This window comes from Ixodes scapularis, unplaced genomic scaffold (assembly GCF_016920785.2).
Source record: "Ixodes scapularis isolate PalLabHiFi unplaced genomic scaffold, ASM1692078v2 PGA_scaffold1__304_contigs__length_218370807, whole genome shotgun sequence".
Lineage (NCBI taxonomy): Eukaryota > Metazoa > Arthropoda > Arachnida > Ixodida > Ixodidae > Ixodes > Ixodes scapularis.
The window spans coordinates 41,134,268-41,156,316 of NW_024609846.1; the positions used below are offsets into that span (position 1 = coordinate 41,134,268).

The following is a 22,049-nucleotide window of genomic DNA, read 5'->3' on the forward strand; positions in this document are numbered from 1 at the left end:
GTGTAATTTCAAGGACAAAAGCGATCATTTTCATTTAATCCCTCCCTTGCAAAATTTGATGACGTAACGTGGTGATTGCAGTACACCCAAGTGACAATCTTTGAATGCTGCTCATGGATTGAACCCGAGCATTGCGTGGGCACTCGACTTGGGCTCGTGATAATTTCTAGCTCGAGGAGCATTCGGGTTGTGACCCGTGTCCAATCGCTGCAACGACGACAACAGCCGAGCCAAAACAATGTCTGGAACTCAGCGCGTGTCCTGCGCTTTGCCAACCCCAGCGCGTGGCTATGATCAACTCTGGCGGCATATAATCGGCTCCAGATCACGTGGCCGCTTGTTCTGGCTGCGAGTTGAGGGGGTGAACGCTGCTCGTTTTTCCTTAATTTTTTTCTGGGACTTCTATTGCGTGGGGTGAAAAACGAACGCGTGTTTCATAGGTCATTAACGTTAGGGATCCGTTTTAAGCGGTATTTGCGCAAAGTACAAAAATTGTTGCATCGCTCCTTTATGCTTCCCAATGACTACGTTCAGGAGTGGCTATTTCAAAGTACTGGTGTTTATTGAAGCAACACTTTTTTGCAAGATTTGTCGTAGGACAGCTTGTACTCCCAGTTGCAAGAGCGATTAGATTTATTTAGTTATTTATCTTACAAATAAATAAACAACACATAATTAATTAGTTATCTATCTTGAAGTTTGCAAAATTGGAAACACATTAAATTTAATCTCAGGATATTGGAGAATACAGAATCTAACAAAAATAAACTGATAAACCACGAAATACCAACAAAAAATAAACTTCAAAAAACACACTCCAAATTTCGCGAAAAATAAACTCCGAAAACTACGGAATCCTATACCTCTTGAGGGCATCATGAAACAAAGTCACCGTCGTGTCTTGCCGTCACCCACCGCTCGTTGAGTTGGAGAGAGAGAGAGAAAAAACTTTATTGACTGAGGAAATGGGTCAAGGGGAATAGAGGTCATAGTGGTGGTGGAGGGCGAGGGGCCGAAGGCCCATCCCCTCCTGGACGTCTTCTCCTTTATTTAGGTTGGTGGTCCCGTGGTGGCGGTAGGCCGAGGCTACGAAGCGAGGCCTCCCACCTCTCCTCAGAAGGGATTTCGGGGAAGAGATCCTAAGGGCATGCCCAGATGATGTGAGCCAGTTTGGCATGGGCGCCACATAAGGGGCACGCCGAAGTTGGATAAAGGCTGGGGTGGATATGGGTCATGGTGGCCGGGTTGGGGAAAACACCCGTCTGGAGTTAGCGCCAGACGTGCGATGGTTCTAAGCTCAGGGATTTGTCCGCCTGCGGATAGATTCTGCGGGAGAGGAGGTAGTAGGTGGTAATGTCATGATATCCGATCAGACGGTCCTGCGCGGACCGGGCTCCGTGGTAGAGATACAAGCTCGGCCCAGCCCGGATAGTAAGTCCTCTGGCTAGGTCGGGGGCCGCCTCGTTTCCCTCGAGCCCAGAATGCGCAGGGGTCCAGATCAGTTGGACTTGAAGTTGCGGGGGGTTTTTGCGCAAAATTTCGAGTGCCGTTGTGGATATGCGTCCGGCGGCAAAATTTTGGAAAGCGGTTTTAGAATCGGTAATGAGTGTTGCGGGAGTAGGGTTAAGCGTTAGGGCCAGCGCTATCGCCGCTTCCTCCGCCGTTCCTGGGATGGGCGTCCGGACTGTGATCGAATCTAGCGGGTTGCTGTTGGAGTTATTGCGAACTGCGACTGCGGTGAATGCCTCGTGGTGTCTATATTCCGCTGCATCTACGTACACGACTCGGGGGTCGTTTTTGTAATTCTTGTGTGGGGCGCGGGCTCGTTGTTCCCTCCGATCGGTGTGATGCGTAGGGTGCATGTTGCGGGAGAGTGGTTTGACTCTAATGTGCGCGTGGATATCTAGGGGAATGGTTGTCGCGTCCTGATATAGGCTGTGGTGTCCTATTCTTAGATTTCGGAGAATATGTCTTCCTGTGGGGGTCCGGGCGAAGCGTTCATATTGTCCCATTAGATGGGCCTCAACGAGTTCGCTGGCCTTGTTGTGAAGGCCTAACCCTTCGAGTCTGGCAGTGGACGTGCTTGGGGGAAGGCGTGGCGCCGCCTTCTAAGCGCGTCTTATGAGGATATCGATTTTGTCAGTTTCTGCCTTGGTTAATATAAGGTAGGGGATGGAGTACACTATTGTGCTCACGACGAAGGCTTGAAGCAGGCGGACCCTGTCCTGCTCAGTCAGGCCTGTATGTTTGTTGGTGACTTTCTTGAGCAGACCTATAGTTTGGTTTACGTTTCTTTCTATGGTCTGGAAGACCGAGCGGAATGATGCCACCGGCTCGATCATCAGCGAGCTTCACTTTCTCCGCTGCCGCATGAAGCCAATGGGCAAATGTTGCGGTGCAGACGACGTACTATTTCCTCGAGAGCGAAGGGACTTGAAGAGGGCACGTAACACTTGTGGGCGGAGCTTCCACTGCCAACTGTAGTCGCCGATAATCTGTGACAGGTTAAGAATTTCCAGCAGATGCTCGGCCTCGAGCGCAAAATATATTGCCTTCGAGAGCGCTTCGCTGCACCCGTAACCCGTAATCAAAACCCCACGGAAGGCAACAATCACGTGTTGTCCGCTGAGACTAAAAGCTCCGCCCTTAGCGCGACCTTTCTGTCCTTGCTAACACAAGTGTGAGCGCGCACGCTGGCGCAACCTAAGCACTGCGGAAGCCAGCGAGCTTGTGCTGAAGGCGGAGATTCTAGTCTCAGCTCAGGGGTGAACAGAGTACATTAGGTTTTCAACATGTCACTCGCAACAGACACCGCCGATGGTGGGTGGGGCTTGCTGTTTGTTTCTTTTTTCTTCTTCTTATAAACCTATAAATTGAGCATCTCACGTACGATCGAATGCCACTCTAAGTCAGCGAGGACCGTCTAGTCACAATAGAAGCATGCCTCTGCTGCCCCGCATATTAGGCTGCCTCTTCATATTAGAAGCGATTGGCGGCGGTGCCGTCGAAAATGTGGATGAAACGAAGGATTCCAAAGACGCATGGAGGGTGAGAACGCAGTTCATACGCTTTGTTCGTCGTAGAGAACTTTAGTAGACTTCTTGTGCTATTCCACTGATGTATACGCTAGGGCTTGGGTAAATTAACAACATTTTAGCAGGCCGATCGGTACTGTCTGTGGAACGAAGCAAAAGGAGACGCTCCCAGTGCCTCCAAGCCAAGTCATCTTCAACTGATGTATCTAGAATTTTGTTCCCTTCCTGGAGTGACCCCGTCGGTATGATGTAAAAACTTAAGAAATATCTACGCATATATTACAAGAACGGCAGAACATCTTTGGACTTTCAAGTCTTAAGATAGGCTGTCCGTACTTTGTTCTTCATCTGTAATGCTTTCTTAAGTTTCTATAATGTTCTGTTGCAACATATGATTTTGGAAAGATGAAACAGCTCATAAACTATTTTAATAGTACAGATTACGCCTCGAGGTTTTCTGAACTTTTTAAAAATTTTTATCAAGAGTCAAACAACTTGTACGCAAGCCGAGCCAATCCCAGTTTTTCTATTTCTTTGGACGACATCTAGCGAGATGCTGACGTGGTGGTACCAAATTTAAAGTGTGAATGTGAATATTTTGAATGGTGTTTATACTTTTTTTCTTCGTTAATAAAAGTATCAAAATGCATTTTTTTTTTGTCACCCACGCAATGTAGACAGTACGAAAAGAAAGATATCCGGTTTTGTCACTCCATAACGTTCCTTGAGACTACGCTCAGTGAAAAACGTACGCTGAAGGGGCTTCTAGAAACCAAATAATTGTAATTGTGCTGAGAGTTTGTTTAAACCGCCGGAAGTTAGTCAGCACCAAAGGGCATCTGCTATCTCCGATGTAGAACAGAAATTCAGCCATTGCAATACCACAACTAGTTTGGGGTCTTGAACACGTGCATCAGGCAGTAGTGACACCAGACCCCACGTCGGTACGAGGTTTATTCAGATCGAAACGGGCAGAGGTGGGGATTGAACTCAGGATCGTTGGATTTTGCAGCGCCAGCTTTCGCTCTACGTGGGCGCGTCCGGAAACCTGATACTGAACCCTGGCTTCTGCAGTAAGCGTACACTATGCCGGAGCGGTTCTCTCGCAGTGGCGACCATTCAGCCTACCGTGCAGTACCCTAAGGGCTTAAAAGGTGCGCTGAGACATTCTACGGCGGATCTGAGTGACCACCTCCCTATATTTATTTATCTGAAAAACGTCCCGAAAAAGGTCTGCAAAACGAAGCGGACACTGATTCAAAAATAATTTTAGATCGACTAGTCGCTTTTGAGATTGCTGTCTCAAAGACAAATTAGAATAGTATACTTTGAGAACTTAATTCCGATGGTGCTTACAACACTTTTATTGAATAATTTCTTAGTTTGTATAAGACATACTTCCCTTTCACACTCATAAAAACAAATAAACGCATAAGAAAACCTTGGATAACTCCAGAGCTACTTTGTAAAATTAACACAAAAAACGTCTTATATGGTAAATTCGCAAAGTCAAGAGACCAGAATGATCTATCAATATTCAAAAACTATCGCAACAACCTAACGAAAGAACTACGGCGTGCGAGACAGCGTTATCATTTCGATATGTTCAAAGCCACACAGGGTCGTGCAGACGTCATGTGGAAGCAGCCAAACTCTCTTTATCATCGTAGTCGCCCATCCAGTTCTATTAAAAAAAAAAATTATGCATAACGGCACTGAACTTACTGGTTGCTCATTGGCAAATGCTTTCAACGAACATTTTGTAAATTTTGCGAGTACGTCTGCAACAAATAATGCTTCACTTTTTAGCGATAAAAAAAACATTGACACGATATTTGTAGACCTAGTGGTAGAACCAGAAGTGTTGAGTGCATTTTTTTCAGCTTAAATATAGTGGAAGCTGTGACGTAGATGGCATTCAAATGAGGCCTGTAAAGCACGTGATTCATTTGTTAGAACCTGTGATAACTCACATATTTAATATTTTTCTAACAACAGGAGTATTTCCTAAGCGAATGTAGATTGCTAAAGTCTCAGTATTGCATAAAAAGGAAGCGTAAATGAAATGGGAAATTGCAGACCCATCTCAATATTATCAGTGTTTTGCAAGGCACTCAAAAAGTCATTCATACCCAATTAACCAACTTTTCTAATAAGTAAGGCTTGATAAAAGCGTCGCAGTACTGTTTTAGAAAGCACAAATCTACGGAATTTGTCCTACTTAATAAAAAAAAATTCATTTTGCAAAGCTTTGAAAACAAACTGATGGCCCTTGGAGTATTTGTAGACTTTACTAAGGCTTTCGATTGTCTTAATCATCAAATTCTACTTTCCAAATTAGATAATTATGAAAGTCGAGGGCACGCATTAGAGCGAATATGGTCGTATCTGGGGCACGGGATGCAATATGTCAGTATTAATGAAAACTCCTCCACCATAAAACCTATTCTTTCTGGCGTACCACAGGGTAGTATTTTGGGTCTTTTCCTTTTTAATATTTATGTTAATGATATCTCCAATATTAATACAACTGCAAAATTTGTCAACTACGCTGACGACACAAGTATACTCTTTACTTCAAATAATGCTAATACCTTAATTGATATGGCAAACCTGACCCTGTCCAGATTAGAAATATCAAGTATAAACAACGCGTTGCAAATAAATGAAACAAAAACAGTGCTTTTTCGCCCTAACAATAAACTTGTAAACATCACAAAAGACCTAAATTTAAATTCTAGCAAAATTTAAATGGTAAACTCCTTAAGCTCTTAGGTGTTACCTTCTCTGAGAATATGTCGTGGGAAAATTATATAAACTACCTTATTCTAAAGCTATCCCGGGCTGTGGGCATGTTAAAACGTCATCGTTCTGTTTTTCCAGAAAAAGTAAAATTATTATTATATAATTTTCTATTCCACTCCTACTTAATTTACTGCCACTTAGTTTGGGGTACAACGACTTTCACTAATTTATAAAAGCTGCATGTGTTGCAAAAGAAAGCACTTAGAGATATAGGAGATGTCCCGTTTGACTTTCATACAGACAGCTTATTCAAAAAAATGTCATGTCATAAATGTCCACACATTCTATGATTACAGGCTTGCCACTAGCCTAAAAGTGGAGTAAATTAGAAACACGAACTTTTTTTTATAAATCTCTCACAAATCTCGAAACACATTCATAGTTACCCTACCCGCGGAGCCAAATATTGGGAGGTGGTCACTCCGAGAACAAACACAAACGCTGAAATACGCTGTTCCTAAATTATTTAATCTGTTTTTAGCAAAAAGTATTTATTGGGACAAGTTATCGTCGAGTGAAGTGAGGTCACCCTTTTTTCACTGATTATTAGTGTAGTTACTCTCCTTCCTCCGTGTTTTGTTCCTAATACTATGAGCTTGTTTTTGTTTTTGTTTGCCCGTCATGCCCTATATGTCAACATTGTGATAGTCTAAGGCATTGTGCTTAACATGTTGTGATAGCGATCATTTTCTGTACATTTGTGTTTCTCTACTGATTGCTGTATTATTTCCCCACTCTGTCGCTGCTGCTGTAGGCGGTCGGAAACCCGTCAAGCTGTACCTCACAGCTTATTTTTCCCGATCGCCACCATCATCCTATGGTGGAAAATAAACACTATTATTATTATTATATATATTATTATATACAATATCCGGAAGCAAAGTGAACTTGGCAGAGAAGGATAATGTTTCGGTCGCTCCTCTCACTCGTAATAAAACTTTTTGGGCCCTTCATTAAGGTGGAGTATCATAAGTGTCAATAAATCGCGATGGGCGATGCCTAAAAATAAAAGGATATGCGTTACAAAAAAATATCGCCAGATTAGATGAAAACAAAAATTAGATGCTTACGTTAACTTCACATTCCTTATGAAAAGATATATTCAATTCACTAGGAACAGATTATATAGTTTTAACATAGTGAAAACACCCCGATACTGGGAAAAAGAAGAGACGCACAAACACAGAGCTTTTAAACACAGCTGAATTTATTTGAGAAAGGTTGGGGTTGATATAGCGTTCAAGAACCCATGCAAACATAGAAGAAACGAAAGAGAGAAAAAAAATTACGGCATCTCCACGTGGTGAATGATGTTGAATGGGCCGAAGCTCTGGTGGTGCTGATGATACTGATTTTGTTCATAGGTAGTACTGATGGTGCTGATACTCTTTTTTTTTTATTATTGCTCATAGCTAGTGCTGAGTTCCGGGTTGCGTTTCGACTTCATTATTACAGCTTTATGGTCGGTGAAATGCAGAGGCAGTGGTTCTTCTCATCCTTCTCGTCGTTTTCATTCATGTCAGAAAGAATCTGTGGTATGAAACGTGGTTATATACGCATTTGAGCATTTGACCGCAGCGCCCTCTCGTCTATAAACGTTGAGCCAATGCATGCAAAGTTTAACGCAATTATATACGCATTTGACCGCAGCGCCCTTTCCTGTATAGACGTTGAACGGCTACATGCAACGTTTCATCCATGACATCCCCAGCTCTTGAGTTACTACCACATCTCAGAACCTCGTACTCGTCCCGCAGTCGTAGTCGAGTGGTTAAGGCAATGGACTAGAAATCCATTGGGGTCTCCCCGCACAGATTCGAATCCTGTCGACTGCGCAAACATTTTTGTTTTCTTTTTTTTGAGAAGACAGATAGGATGGCAATCGATGTGAGCATGGACGCCGGACGGACAAGGCTAGACCCTAAGGAGCTTCGCCCCTAAAAAAAACCTTTCCAAAGAAACACACAAGAGCAGTGACTTCCGGTAGAAAACGTGAAACATACAGAAAACTAATCACCTCTTCCAAAACTCTCACCCTTTGTAAAAGTGCGCACAAAACGAAACACACACACATATGCACAGACACACACACACACACGCGCGCGCGCGAACAAGCACTTTACAATTAAATGATATGGGTGCATCTCGCTTAACAAAAGACCCGAACCTGATAGGTAGAACACAAGTAAAGGGGAGAAATGATTATGAACGGGCAAACAACAAAGCACGGTATAACGAAGGGTGGAGCTTGACCGAGACAAGGCGATCAAACTTGGAGGAACCTTCTCTAAGTTCTCTGTATAAACGTAGGTAACATTTGCTTACTGCATTTCTATGACTCATAATAGTTACAGATTTTCTGCTAGGCGTTTATGGTCGTTTCTCTTCGTCAGTGCCACCGACGTTAACTGCCAGAAAGGCACACAATTCTTACTTTCCGCTACATGCTTTGTCACTTCCGAGAAGAGATCCTCGTTCTCGATACAACGTTTGTGCTCGGTGAGGCGATCGTTCAAACAACAATTTCTTTGCCTTATGTAACATAAGCCACACTCAAACGGGGTTTTGTAGATTACTCCCGACACGCAACCAACTTCTTTTGTGTGTGTGTGTGTGTGTGTCTGTGTGTGTGTGTGTTTGTTGTTGGTGTTGTTCTTTTACAGTCAGTTTTAAAAGACACAAACGGGGTCATTCGACTCAACGTAAAATCATTTCTAAACGCTGTGCTCACGCCATACTTGTTAGCAACATATTTAAGATTTTGCGAAATTTGAAGGTAGAGGAAGAGTACAACGCGCTTTCTATGTTTTTCAATATCCCCGCGCCTTTTCTTAAATGAAACGAGGAATAACAACTGCTTAAAAACGTAATCCTTGTGGTATCCAGCCGCTCCAAAATGGTCAAAGAGAAGTTGAAGAGAAGACATGATCGAATGACGGCAGGACGTTTTAAGTGCGCTACTGAAAAGATTCGGTAGCGCACTGAAAAAGAAAAAAAAAAATGTTTTTTTAATGGCAGGTATTTAACAGCAACAGCGGCTTTGGTGTTGGTTTTCCGTATTCCCAGCACGAACTGGAAGGACACTTCAGACGGAGATTTAAAAATTGTAGGCAATCATTGTTTGGTCTCTAAATAGAGAACTTCAACTCTGGAGCACCGTCGTATACAGCGTTCTCCAGTGATGCTGCTACCGTAGAATTAGTGCTGCAAACCAGGAGGTCATCTACATAGCGCCTTACAAGGACTTCCAATGAGAGCATGCAGCTGAAGATTCAAATAACTTAGATAGATCTCTCATAGAACTAGAGCCACTGCCGAACCGATGCGAACTCCCTGTTTCTGAATGGAATCCCGTTTTTCGTACCGAACGAGGGTTGCCTGCTGATACAACACAAAAATCTTAAAAAATAAGCGGTGGCGACTCCAGACTTCGACTGAAAGAGAACAAGATTGCCCTCCAAAATGTCTAACGGGAGCGAGTAAATTCTTATGTTGTAATGAGAACTAGAGGTTTCTTATATCCATCGAGAATATGGTGCGTTGCTTACCGTGGAAGGGCTGTAACTTTGTAATAAGTCATCTGAACAACGCATGGATAAGTACTGCCGACTTCCAGAACTGTAAAACACTACGAAAGTAAGATAAAACCTGTTTCTATTACGCACCGTTCTCATTCACCACAACTCCGATAGAAAGGTCTTTCTTATGATATTTTAATTAAATTAAATTAAGAAAAACTTGAATCTAAAAGTGTCTCTTGATACACCTTTCAACCAGGAGACCTGCGACGGAAATTCACCATATTTAAGAGTGCTGACGATGTCACTATCTTTGAAGATGCCACATGACTCACAACCGTATGGATAACTGCGGATTTCTTACTCTAATAATCTTAGTATATTATATAATATATATTCAATCAAGTGCAAGGTATTGATTATTTCGCTGTTTAAATCGTTTCAAAGAAAAATATAAAAAGTAAGGAGTTGAAAGCTGAATAAAGTTATGCCAAATCGAGAAATCGGCGAAAGGCTAACCTGGGATGCCGCGCTAAAAAAAAAGGGTATCACCATACACCCTTTTGTCCCATATAATACACCCCAAAACTTCATTTCGACGTACAGCGCCCTATAGTCGAACAGACGGCACGAAATTTTACCAGGGGCTTGATAACGGTGCGATATAACTTATTAAATTGCTAAAGTACGTATCAAAGACCAAAGAAAGAAAACACAAAGCTTTTGCAGTACGGCCAAGAAAACTCCGATAATATTTTTTGTAGTCAATAATACGTACATCAGCTATCTTAATAAGTTGTACCACAGGGCAGCCCCTTGTAAACTTTGGGGACGCCTGTTCGATTACGGGGCGCTGTACGTCGAATTGAAGTTTTGGGGTGTATTATATGGGACAAGGGGTGTAATAATACACCTTTTTTCCTGAGAGTGGCCGCGGTGTGGAAATGCATAAAAGTAGACTACTGATATGTCTGCGTGAAGTATTACTTGCCTCCTTGGCATGAAGCATAATCTCATAGAACTCAAGTCATAACTTGTTTGTGTGTAAAGTTACTTATAAATAGACCGGTGGTCGAGTGGCCTAACACACACCAACTCGGAGCAAGGGGAGCGAAAGCTCGCGCTGCAGAACCCAGAGATCCCTGGTTAAATCCCCACCTCTGCCCGCTCCGATTTGAATGAGAATCGTACCAGCGTGCGCTCGTGTATCACGACTCACTACTGCGTGATGCACGTTGAAGGCCACATGCTCACTGACTAAAGTCTCACCTACATCTGGAAAGCAAGGACCGGCTTGCTAGAACAGCGTCTCATTTGAGGCTGGATGAAAGAAAGCAGTGCAAAGGCTGGGGCGCGTGAGCGTCTTGAGACGCGGTTTGAGACCACGTCAGCTCGTGCGCCGGCTTTGGCACTGCTTTCTTTCCCTAAGTCTAAGCTTAGACGCTGTTTCTAGCAAGCTGGCCCAAACGCCCATTGGAGTTGACTGACTTCCGGCTGCACACACATACACACGACACAATTATTATTTGTAACAACTAATATGTTAAATGATAAACGTAATAAACGCTATATACTTCTCTAGCTCGTACGATTTCAATCAAGATAATCACTTTTCTTGCCTACATAGCATCGCTTCCTGTAGCTCCTGTTAGTTGAACATTTATCAGCAACAACGACAGTAATGTATTTTTTTATATTCCATCAGTGACTTGACTCAAAAGGCTGAGATATTCGATCAGTTTTCGTATTTTTTAAAAAAACTATTGTTCAATTTAAAGTTACTAATTCGGCTCGTTCAGCGACTCCAAACTACAATGCGAAAATATTTGAATTTCGCCACAAAGGTTCATCCTCTCTATAATATCTCCCTTTATTTAGATTCGGTTTGTAACAATTGGAAATTTAATTGTGAGCAAGAATTTTTATAACGAGCTTTACTGGAGCTAAGCTCATTTTCACCACAATAAAAAATAAAGTTTTGCGCATTGTTCTTACGCCGCGCTAAGTAGTTCTTGCAAGATTTGGTTGTCGGAGAAAGAAGCGATGCAGTTGGCTTTTTAAGCGTGCACTCTGAGGAAAAAAAAAAGCCTGTACATCTACTTTCCCGCACAACACTCGGAGAGCCAATCAGCGCAACTTACGGAGGCAGCTCAGCGAATGACGATGCCGAAACACCTGTTTAGACCAAGAGAACGCAGTCTGAGTTGTGACATTAAGCAATGCAGAACGTCACGCTTGCATTGCTTAATGTCACAGCTCAGACTGCGTCTTTTGGTCTAAACATATGTTTCGCAAAGTAGACGCACGGGCTTTTTTTTTTAGAGTGTGTACGTCTTGACAAGATAACATATATCGAATCTTTTTTACTGGGGTTGTTTTGGTGAAAACAAAGGAGTATAGGTTGCTTATCGCGTTGCTGGTGTGGCCACTCTGAATAATTCAACGATACACGTAAGGAAGAAATGAAAGAACAGCTGTTTTCAAGTCGCAAAATGCCTTTCGTATTCAGTTTTCTTTTTTTTTTCTTTTTTGTAGCTGTTATTTTTATTGTGATAAAAGAAACGTACACAACTCTGAGAAAAACAGGAAAATAAGAAATGGGCGTTTACACCGCAGCTGTTGGCTTATGCATTCATAACTTTTCCTTTTGACCAATGTCTGGGGTTACACTGAACATTAAAAGTAACGGACACAAAAACGTTTTTGCCAATAACGTGGCTATTATATAAATGTTAAAAATGTACGCTAAACGCTATTCGTGGTGGTGTTTTCATAGTGATCACACATGGTATAGCCCGAATCGATAATTATTTTGTTCTTTAACAGGAGGTCAATTTAACGGAAGAATACCACTCTAAACTATTGTTTTTGCGGCGCTAAAACATACAGAGTTACTAAATGCATAAAATCAAACCCCTCTTCTCGGTGGCTTAATATAAAATGAAAAAATGCCGGATAAATTAGCAATATTCACGTTTTGCACATTTCTTTTTTCAGACAATCACGCAGATGGGGAAGGATGAATATCTCTTAATGTTCCGCTCATCCAAATATGACGGACGCCTAGGAAGCGTTGCACAATACGTTCATATGAGATTATGTGAATACAATAATGCGACACAAACTGCAATGATCAGGTTTATGCATAGCGACTCGAGTTCGGCCTTCTTGTAAGTATCTAAACTTTTTAATATCTAAACAAAAAAACTAACATACTTCGAAAATTATTTGACACTTCCGCTACTTCTAAATTTCCCCAGGTTAGGATTGACACAACTCGCTACCGTGCCACAATTTCCAGAAAATGAAACAAACATCATCCGCTTCAAGAACTCTGACTCGTGCGACCCAGGTAGGTATGATTTGACCTTAACATGTGCTACGTTTACATGAATCCGATTGCAGCGGATCGAATCAAACAGGGACGAATCGCACGCAGCCTGCGTTTCTACGTTTTCCTCTTCTCCCCTTCTGCTACCAATCAGAACTGTCAAATCTCGATTCGATGCACTACGCTCTAAAAAATGTTTGTGCGTCTACTTTCACGCACAGCACTCGGAGAGCCAATCTACGCACCTTACGGAGGCAGCTCCGCGAATGACAGTGCCGAAACATATATGTTTAGACCAAAAAACGCAGTCTGAGTTGTGACATTAAGCAATGCAAAACGTCACGCTTGCATTGCTTAATGTCACAACTCAGACTGCGTCTTTTTTTTGTCAAAACATATATTTCGGCATCGTCATTCGATAAGCTGCTTTCGTAAGTCGCGCTGATTGGCTCTTCGAGTGTTGTGCGGGAAAGTCGATGCACGGGCTTTTTTTAGGGTGTACGGTAGTAACCGTTGACTTAATAATAAAATAATGTCCCTAGACTATGTCATTATAATTCCACAGCCAAAAGGAACGGTAGCATATTTTAGCCGATGAGAACTCAAAAGAACAACTCAGGAAGCTTGAAGTGCGAACGTAATATACCCGATGTTAGTGGCATTATAAATATCCGTATTTATGCGGTATGATGAATATATATAAATCCTTGCAATATTGAATAAACAATTAATTATATCTTGTTATAAGGCAGCTTGAGCCCATAAAGAGAAGCTGACTAGTTGATTGTGAATAGTAAGTTTAGTACCCCTGCCACACGGGAAAGTTAATACCCTTTCATTCAATGATATTATAGGATTAAATCAGCTCGCCTTTCCAAAACACGCTCCTAGGCAGTCACCATGTTGCTGATGCTGATGCGGCTGGTGCGACTCTCGCACCCCCTATCAGCTAGGACTGTGAAAACCTGCTCAGCGCGGTTCTCTACCTACGTTTTTGCGGTTTTGCATTCGACGTTCTCTGGCCCTCTTGAAAGTTTCCACTTAATTTTTTTTAACGCATGCTGCGTACACTTTCTCTGTCATCTTCCACTATGAGAAATAAGGCTGGTAAGTGCCTGCCATTCAAGCGTTTAAGGTCGACATTCAGGGGAAACGATGGAGGGGAAGGACGTCGAATTGCCCTCGACGCGATTCTGCGAAGAATGGAAACCGTTCTCCCCCCCTCCCAGAGATAAACCGCGTAGAGTCCTTCTCAGTCATAGCCAAAAATAGTTGTTCGGGTTGAAGTCATTCGCGGCCGTTTCTTTGCCTTGGTGCTGCCGGGTATGAAAAAGTAAGCTCTCCCCAAAACGTGCCCCAAAACGAAGTTATCTTGAATTCCATCAGATCGTCAAGATAATAATCTTTATTTTGTTGTGTCCACAAACAGCACATAGCCTAAATAGTGATACACAGTTCATCATTCGAAATGAAATGCAAACAGCCACATAGACCCAAACCTATACACCAACTCATGTTTACAAACAAACCGGAGCGCCCGGAGCGCCCCTAGCGGACGCCACCGGCGCCGCGCATGCGCGATGGGGGTGTGGGCAAAAAGCTCGCCGTCGCCCATAAACAAACCATTGAAATGCGATGTTGTCGGCGTCGGTGTGAGTCCCCCTGCCCTTTTTCGCGTTCGAATTGTTGGTTCTACGTTTTGCTGGCGATGTCTGACTTCTTGAGCGGTGTCAGCGAAATTACTGAGGCTGGTTACACCGCAAAACTTCGCGTGAGTAATGTGACATGCGGCGATTCATTCCGCGTGGACGCCGCAGATTGTACGCTAAAGCATGATTCGCATAATGAGATTTCGCTCAGAATTTTCAGTCGCGACGCCGCTCGGGCGGCAAAAGCGTGAACCGTAGCTGAGATGGTCGACAACGATACTGAAAATCGCAAGCAGAATCGGACCAACTGAATTAGGCATAACAAGTCGGTGTTGGTCACTGGTAACAATGACCAACATCTCCTCGTATTTACTGTTTACATCCAGCCTACTTACCAACCTTCAAATTTAAGTATTTTGAGGCCTGCACTCACTTCTTATCGCAAGTACCGCGCCAACATTTGGTCTATACGGACCGGCGTCGTCTAAGAGAGAAGACGACAAGCAGAAACGTTTGAAAGAGCAGACGACAATTCGAACAATCAGGCGGCCGTTTGAACTTGAAGACGCACTGAACGTACTCCGCAGGTGGTCCGCACAATTTGACATTTTTCTCGCGTTCATGTTGGAAGAAAACAAATAAATCTGATGGCCACAAGTATCCGTGAATTCAACCCAAAGTGCTTCCCGCCCAAGCAATCGTTGTCCGACGGCGTCTGCTTTTCCCTTTTCACGGCACATATCCAGATTCTCGGACGAACCGAGCACGTGAAAACTGACCTTCAAACCTTTCTCACACTTTTGTACGGCCCCAGTCGCGGCGTTTTGACGAGAAGTTAGGTTTTAGTCTGGTTCCTTTCAAAACAACGCAGGAATGCACGTCTGGCATAGGGACTTCTGCCCACAGCCCCAGACCGGAAATGCGACCGACGCGCCACCACCGCGCCGTGACGTCACAGAGATGAGTTCGTGTATACACAAATTATCGACTCCAGTGTACGTCGAAAAGTTGTCACGTCACTAAAAACGCGACTGTCGTCGACTGTGACTATTATTTAAGATATTTCTCAGATAAACTATTTTCAGGATAATAAATTAATAAATTATTACAATAAATTATTTGGATGTAATAAACACTTGCTTAATTGTATATCCGTGTGCTGTCCATCGGTAAACACGGTATTTGTGAGCGTGAAAAATGCATGCTTTCCGCTATCTTCTGCTGTAAATTATTTTCGACAACTTGTAGTTTGACACGCGGCTAATCAAACGGCGCCGTCAAAAGTTATCGTAAAAAAAAAAAAATGACAGCTAACATCCCAGTCGCATTCGTTCTGTCGCGCGCGTACCCAACAAAAATAGTTTACAGTTTTTTTTTTTTGTTGTTTTTTTTTTCAAATGTCTTACAATGAACGAGAAAATAGTCAAAGTACAGGCTAGCTGGTGGAAGTCAACCATTTCGTCGTTTACCCTGAGACTGGAAGGTTTTTTGAAGAGCAAAAGTAACAGAAAAAACAGACAGGTCTCAAACTCAGCTACACGTTTATTTCAACAACTTCCTCTTATATAGTTCGTTCTCGTCGTCAACAACCAATCACATACGACTTGTCCTTTGCACCGTGACTTTACAGGTTCCACTCTATCACAAAAGAAGCGGACACTCCCAACGTTTCCAAGTGAAAACGTTCTAGCAGAAGATATGCCTCACAAAGCTTCAAGCAACTCTTTTGTGTCCTCACAATAAACAGGACAACAGCCCACAACAACATCCCACTCAAAACTGGTCACCTCCAAAATTGTAGAAAACAGACAATACACACCAAAGAAGCCTTCCAGGACGACTAAAAAAAAAACACTTAAAACCGTAAAAATTGCTTGTAGCGGTTCCCTATTTGCATGGAAGGTTGACTAATGCAATTTCCCAACGATCTAATCCTAATTGTTTCTCTTACCACCCTTTTAACATCGTTGCTTTCCTTAACAACTACATCCGTGCCAGACCAATTCGTTGTGCAGTTTCTACACTCCTCCAGATGCTTAGCCAACTCCGAATTTGCTGCATTATTTTTAACATTCCTTTTGTGTTCTGTTAAACGATCGTTTAAACACCGAGAGGTTTGGCCTACATACTTAAAACCACACGCCAAGGGAACCTCATACACCACGCCTACGCTACACGGCACCGACTTTTCCCTATGCGCCTTCTGACAGCCCCTCTGAGCCGTTTCAAAAGGTGTCAATCTATCTAACCTAAAATCCGTGCTGAATACGACATCCACGCCATATTTTTTTGCACATGCTCTAAGATTGTGGGACACCTCGTGAAAATACGGAACCACAGCGTACCTATTCCTGATCTCTTGCGTCTTCTCCTTTTTCTCCCTGCAGTGTAGGGCAATCTGCCTTTTGATGTACTCTTCCCCATATCCTGCCATTACCAGTCTTTCCCACTGGTTTTTTAGTGCCTCCGGTCCGAAATGCATGCATGATCTCACCAAAGCATTACTAATCAAAGATCTGACTACCCCGGCTTTTACATTTTTCGAGTGACAGCTACTCTTTGACAGAACCGGTTTTGGGTTTTCCTTCCCATACTCCCAACAAAGACCTCGTTCCAAATGTAAACGCAGGTCGAGAAATTGCAGGACCTCGCCCCTTGGCCTCTCTACCGTGAATCTCAACTCTGGCGCCGCTGACCTTACTACTTGTTCTAAAACTTGGTCCAATCCTTCCTGAACAGAGCAAACTAAGATATCATCCACAAATCTTTTCACAAAACACTTTGGAGACAACTCTTCTACCTTGTCATACACTTGCTGGTCCACCGTGTTTAAGTAAATTTCCGCTAACAAAGGCGCTACAGACGAACCTATACAGACTCCCTCTTTTTGCACAAAATTGCGACCTTCGTATTCCAATACCGTTGACTTTAAGTAAAGGTCTAGCACCGAAAGAAAACTATCCACCGCTATTCCTGTTCCTGATTGAAACTTAATAAGGTTCCCTTCCAAGGCGATCCTCACTCTATTCATTAGTCTGCTTTTCTCTAAAGAGTAATATAAGTCCTTGATGTCCATGGAGAATACCGCGCACTTCCTTCCGTGAAACTTTTCCATTACTTCAATCAACTCACTAGAGTTCTTTAAGGCAATTGACTTCTCCAAATTAGCTAACTTCAAACCCCGCTGTAAGAAGCATGAGACCACCTTCTGCCACGTCCCATTCTCGTTAACAACGGTACGTAGGGGCATTTCAATCTTATGATCCTTCAAAAAGAATTTAAGGGGGAGCGTTGAACGCAACGGTTTCAAAGCGCTTTTCGCTACCTCTTCCATGCTTTCCTCCTGAAAAACCTTGCAAATGCTCTTCCTCAGCTTCCCGATATTGCCCTTCCATTCATTAAACAATGATCCCAACGCTTCCTCCGACTTCTTCTGAAAGGCCTGTACAGGCAAAACTGCAAACCTTCCTGTTTTACCTGTCTGCAACAGTTTTAACGAACTCCTTTCTAATGCTTACAATGCTTTCTTAATGTCCTCGAGAAAATACATACACCATGAAACACAAAATACAGTAGGAAAAGACGAGAATTTAGCCGCCAGCAGTGCTTGGCGGTGATTGTGACACTTGTCTAGCCGTGTCCGCGTTGACAACATCTAGCTGATTTTTACTGTGATCTGTTTTACTGTGTCCAATCACTGCGTGTCTCGCCATTTTGTGAAAGTAATTTTGTATAAAATATACATTCCTGCAGCAATAATTGCGTGACTTAATCTTTTTGACTTGAAACAATCACATTTTTTGTAGACGTCTTGCACGTATACCTCGTGAGATTTCGTAACGTTTATTTAGCGGTGTAATATTTTGCCCATGTAATCAAATGTTTTTTTAGCCTAGTTGCTATGTTCAGCTTTATTTTAGCTAATAAGACACGCGTATGTGACTGAAAGCGCATTGTTACGACGGTCGATCCACGCGCGCTGACTTCGGTTCGGCGCGTCGGCGCGCGTCCCACATGGCGTTCCTTCGCGACGTCACGAGAAGAGCGCTACGGCTTAAAGCTTTTAGGAAGTGTTGCGTAAAGTCTCGACTCGACTCCTCGCGGCAAAAAAGGCGAAAACAGTTTTTTTTTTTCTATTATTTGCACGCGTGGCGATGACAACCCACGAGGCCGAAATCTCTGCGAAGTGTCGTCCGAAAAGCTATCGTTTAAAAACACAAATTCTCGTAAATTACTAGGCAGTTGCATTTTTCAGCAGGAATAAATTATTTTCTACATAGCGGCACCATCTAATGTACATAATTCTGAACTTCCAATAGAGTTTATTTCAGTTTCGCTTTTTTACATCAAACCTTGGTTCATGAATTAACGTTCCTTTGATAACGAATTGATGTGTGGAGCCAGTTTTTGAAGCTTCTATAGTCCATACTGACATTTTGTAAGGAATGCAACTGTGAGCTTTTACATTATACATTTTCATAGCCTTTTCTTATAAAATCTTAAGCCTAAGGTATGCAAAAAATGAAAGTTTTTCTTGCTTTTTTTATTTTCCTTTAGAAATTATATAATTTCCGTAATTTATATGCACAGTCCCATAACAAGGGTGTTTCAGTGTATGTTTCACCAAAAGAAACGGCCAATTATTATCGCCTTTTTTAAACGATAGCTTTCCTCAAAGGGAGCGTGTTTATTTGATGTACCTTTGTAACGCTTTGAATGATAAATTTATAAGCTCAAAACTTTGTACGTCACCCTTTTTCCCTGCCATGAATGTGCCGTGAAAAGTTTATACAAATAAGACTAACGGTTAAAACGTTTGCCCTCTCGAGTAGTGTCCTCCGTAAACGTACCGCTGCTCAGAGCACGTGGAACGAAGGCTCACGCTACATTACCCATGAATCCTGGGCGCGTCCCCCACACCTGCCCGTTTCGATCTGAATGAGCACCTTACCTGCGTGCGGTCGTGTATCACTACTGCGTGGTGCACGTTAAAGACCTCAGGCTAGCGGTTGCACTGCACTTACTAAATTTCTCATCTACAACAAAGACACCCGACGCCCACTGGGGGTGACTAATCTCCGGTTGTCTAAACAAGTGCACAACTGGTTGGAAACACTAAAGAAGGTATAACATGAGTGAGCAATCTTGGTGCAGGCTCGTAAGGTACTGCGTCCTGATAGCGAACCTTATACTTCATTTTTACACAGACACCCGCGCTTTCCGGCGGCTGGATGGGTAGGTGGATAGATACTAACGGCTGTACCCTTTGTAACAGGCGGCAGCTTGCGACACCTGGCCTAAAAACCGAAATGCCAAAACCCACACTGGTTGCGAGCCGTCGGAGGCTTAGCTTAAACTAAACTGGTTTGACGTAAACAGTGTCTTCAATTTTGGGGGCAAGTGATTTAACCCGCTGAGAGCTTCTGAAGCAATCATATTTACATAGGTAAAAGGATACCATATGATCACATTTTTTGTTTGATTCGCCAACAGCATCATTTTTATTGCAGCTGAAACAACTTCCCTAAAGGTTTGCATAGGTGGTAGTATAAAAGAGAACTTAGAAATGTACAAAACTGTTGGTGGTATCTTGGCTCAAATATGCTATCTTGATCTAGGGTCATAGCTTGATAATTTGTTTTCATTTTATATGCACTTCATGGATGTCGCATGCCGAATTTAAGATTTTGAGATGTTTGTGTAGACATTTAAAATTTCTGTGTACTTTTTTTTATTTTTTTACATAGGTAATGATGTTTTGACTGCTGACTACGAGGTTCTCTACTCAAATTACGAAACCTGTTTTGTATTGAAGCTCCGGAGCACCAAAGAGAAACGTAAGAGCTCAGAAACTCTTTTGTTCAATGAGAACCAGTTATCCTTTTAGGAAATCTTAATTGAACAATGTAATTCATGCATATCCGTAACTCTATAATGTTTTAAGAATACGTTCTGTCATAATCGGCCAATAGTCCTAAATTAAAAGACTACACTTCTTGCTTATGACCCTCTACGAAATTCATACCTTAATGTGAAAGTCGAACATTTTTTTCTAACTAAAGTAAACTCGTGACATTCTACGTTCCTAATCTTGTCACCAGCACAGCTTGAAAAGCGACTGACTAGTTAGTCAATCCACTTTCACTTTGGTGAGAACGCACCGACATGTGAAAAATACGTTTAAGTATGCGATTGTCTATTTCTACATCAAAAATAATGCCTCATTGTCAGCGTTTAGAATCCTAAAGATGCAAAGCTTGTAAGTTGTTTAAGTTTAACGTACTACACCAAATACCTGTCAATGTACTGTCTACAACTGCCTCTATCTTGTTTAGGGTTTTCTTTTTTGCCTAGCACTGACCATCTTGAATAAATTATTTAACTGAACATTACGTTTTATTGTCTGATTGGTTTATAAAAAGATATATCATTGGTCATTTTGGTTATCTCTAATGCCTTAGTCCCACTAAAGCGGCAAACAGAACCAAACGATAGCGACAAACCTCAAACCAGAGTCTTTCGCTATTCGACAGGCTTTGTAGAATAAAGCATGGTATGCTCAAACACGAGCATCATGCACGCCAGGGGATCTTGGGCAGGCTTGCAATCACTGGTGCTTACCTTCACGAGCACCGAACTACCAAACGCCTGCCAAAGATGAAATCGCGAGCATGCTGCATGTGTTTGAGGCTTGTCGTTGTCATTTGTTTCTATTTTTCGCTCTAGTGGGACCAGGGCATAAAAAGTAAATATTCAAAATATGTTGATGAATCATACTCATTGAGTATGATTCATAAAAAGCCGCCGGAAGACGAAACTTGGCAGCTTTTTCATCTTTATTCCCATTCGGTCAGTACGGTTCATTCATGTGCGTATTTCGACCAAACAAAAGCATACCTATATTTATATGTATGTTTATTATCTCAACCAAGCGTCACGTATGACGCCGTGTAGATATATTTTCACGGATGTTGGTTTGAGCGTGCTGAAAGTATAATAACCGTCATAAAAATTTAAATTTTAGGTTGTGAGCTGTGGGTTAAGGAAGGATTCGAAGTTCAGTTCGAAAATGAACCCCATAAGGAGCCTACTGATGCCGACGAACGTGAAATGGAAGATAAAGAGGTTCAGATACGAATGACAGGTGGACTTGGACATTGTGTTCAAACGTACATCAAAAATTGTGGACATCTGCGGAACAAGATTTACAAGAAAGAAATGTGTAGCTTATCATCAATAACGAAAGAGACAAACGCCACGATGACATTTTGAAAAGTTAGTTGAGTACAACGCCATGCTTCAAGTTGATATCGCTATCGATTTACGCTGATGTTCTGAGTAACAAATCCACACAATAGAGTGAAGTCAAGAATTGGAAAAAAAAATGTAATGGCATACTCCAAAACCAAATAAAAAAACCGGTTCTATAAGGGCGAAGCATCTGTTGTCTCCTCATCATTGTGTAATTTTTTAAATTACTTTCTTAAAACATACGTTCTTTTTTTAATTTCCCTTTAAAAAAAACCTCTCCTTTAGTGTTTCATTGGGTGTGTTCGTGTTTAAAATTAGGATATGAACTCTTCTTTCTGTGTTTATCTGCGTGTACTACACTTCCATTTTTAACTAATGCATTTTTAATAACCTGCTGCTCTAATAAATTGCACACATTATAAAAAGTTAGTTATTACAAATTCTAAATACACGTCCTCAC

General features: G+C 42.2%; 1 protein-coding gene across 1 annotated transcript; it reads left to right on the plus strand.

The window, feature by feature from the left end:
- The first annotated feature begins 2,940 nt into the window (after window positions 1–2,940).
- Window positions 2,941–21,610, plus strand: LOC115317444. Its single transcript, XM_040222575.1, has 5 exons — window positions 2,941–3,048; window positions 12,356–12,528; window positions 12,619–12,710; window positions 20,086–20,175; window positions 21,363–21,610. Exons 1-5 carry the CDS (start codon window positions 2,941–2,943, stop codon window positions 21,608–21,610), a joined length of 711 nt encoding a protein of 236 aa, XP_040078509.1.
- The last annotated feature ends 439 nt before the right edge of the window (window positions 21,611–22,049 follow it).

Bases quoted from the DNA above. Each gene is read 5' to 3' on its own strand.
- LOC115317444 (XM_040222575.1), top strand. From the start codon at position 2,941: ATGCCTCTGCTGCCCCGCATATTAGGCTGCCTCTTCATATTAGAAGCG. The intron at 3,049-12,355 runs GTGAGAACGCAG...TTCTTTTTTCAG, and splicing joins ATTCCAAAGACGCATGGAGG to ACAATCACGCAGATGGGGAA. The intron at 12,711-20,085 runs GTAGGTATGATT...TTTTTTACATAG, and splicing joins CTCTGACTCGTGCGACCCAG to GTAATGATGTTTTGACTGCT.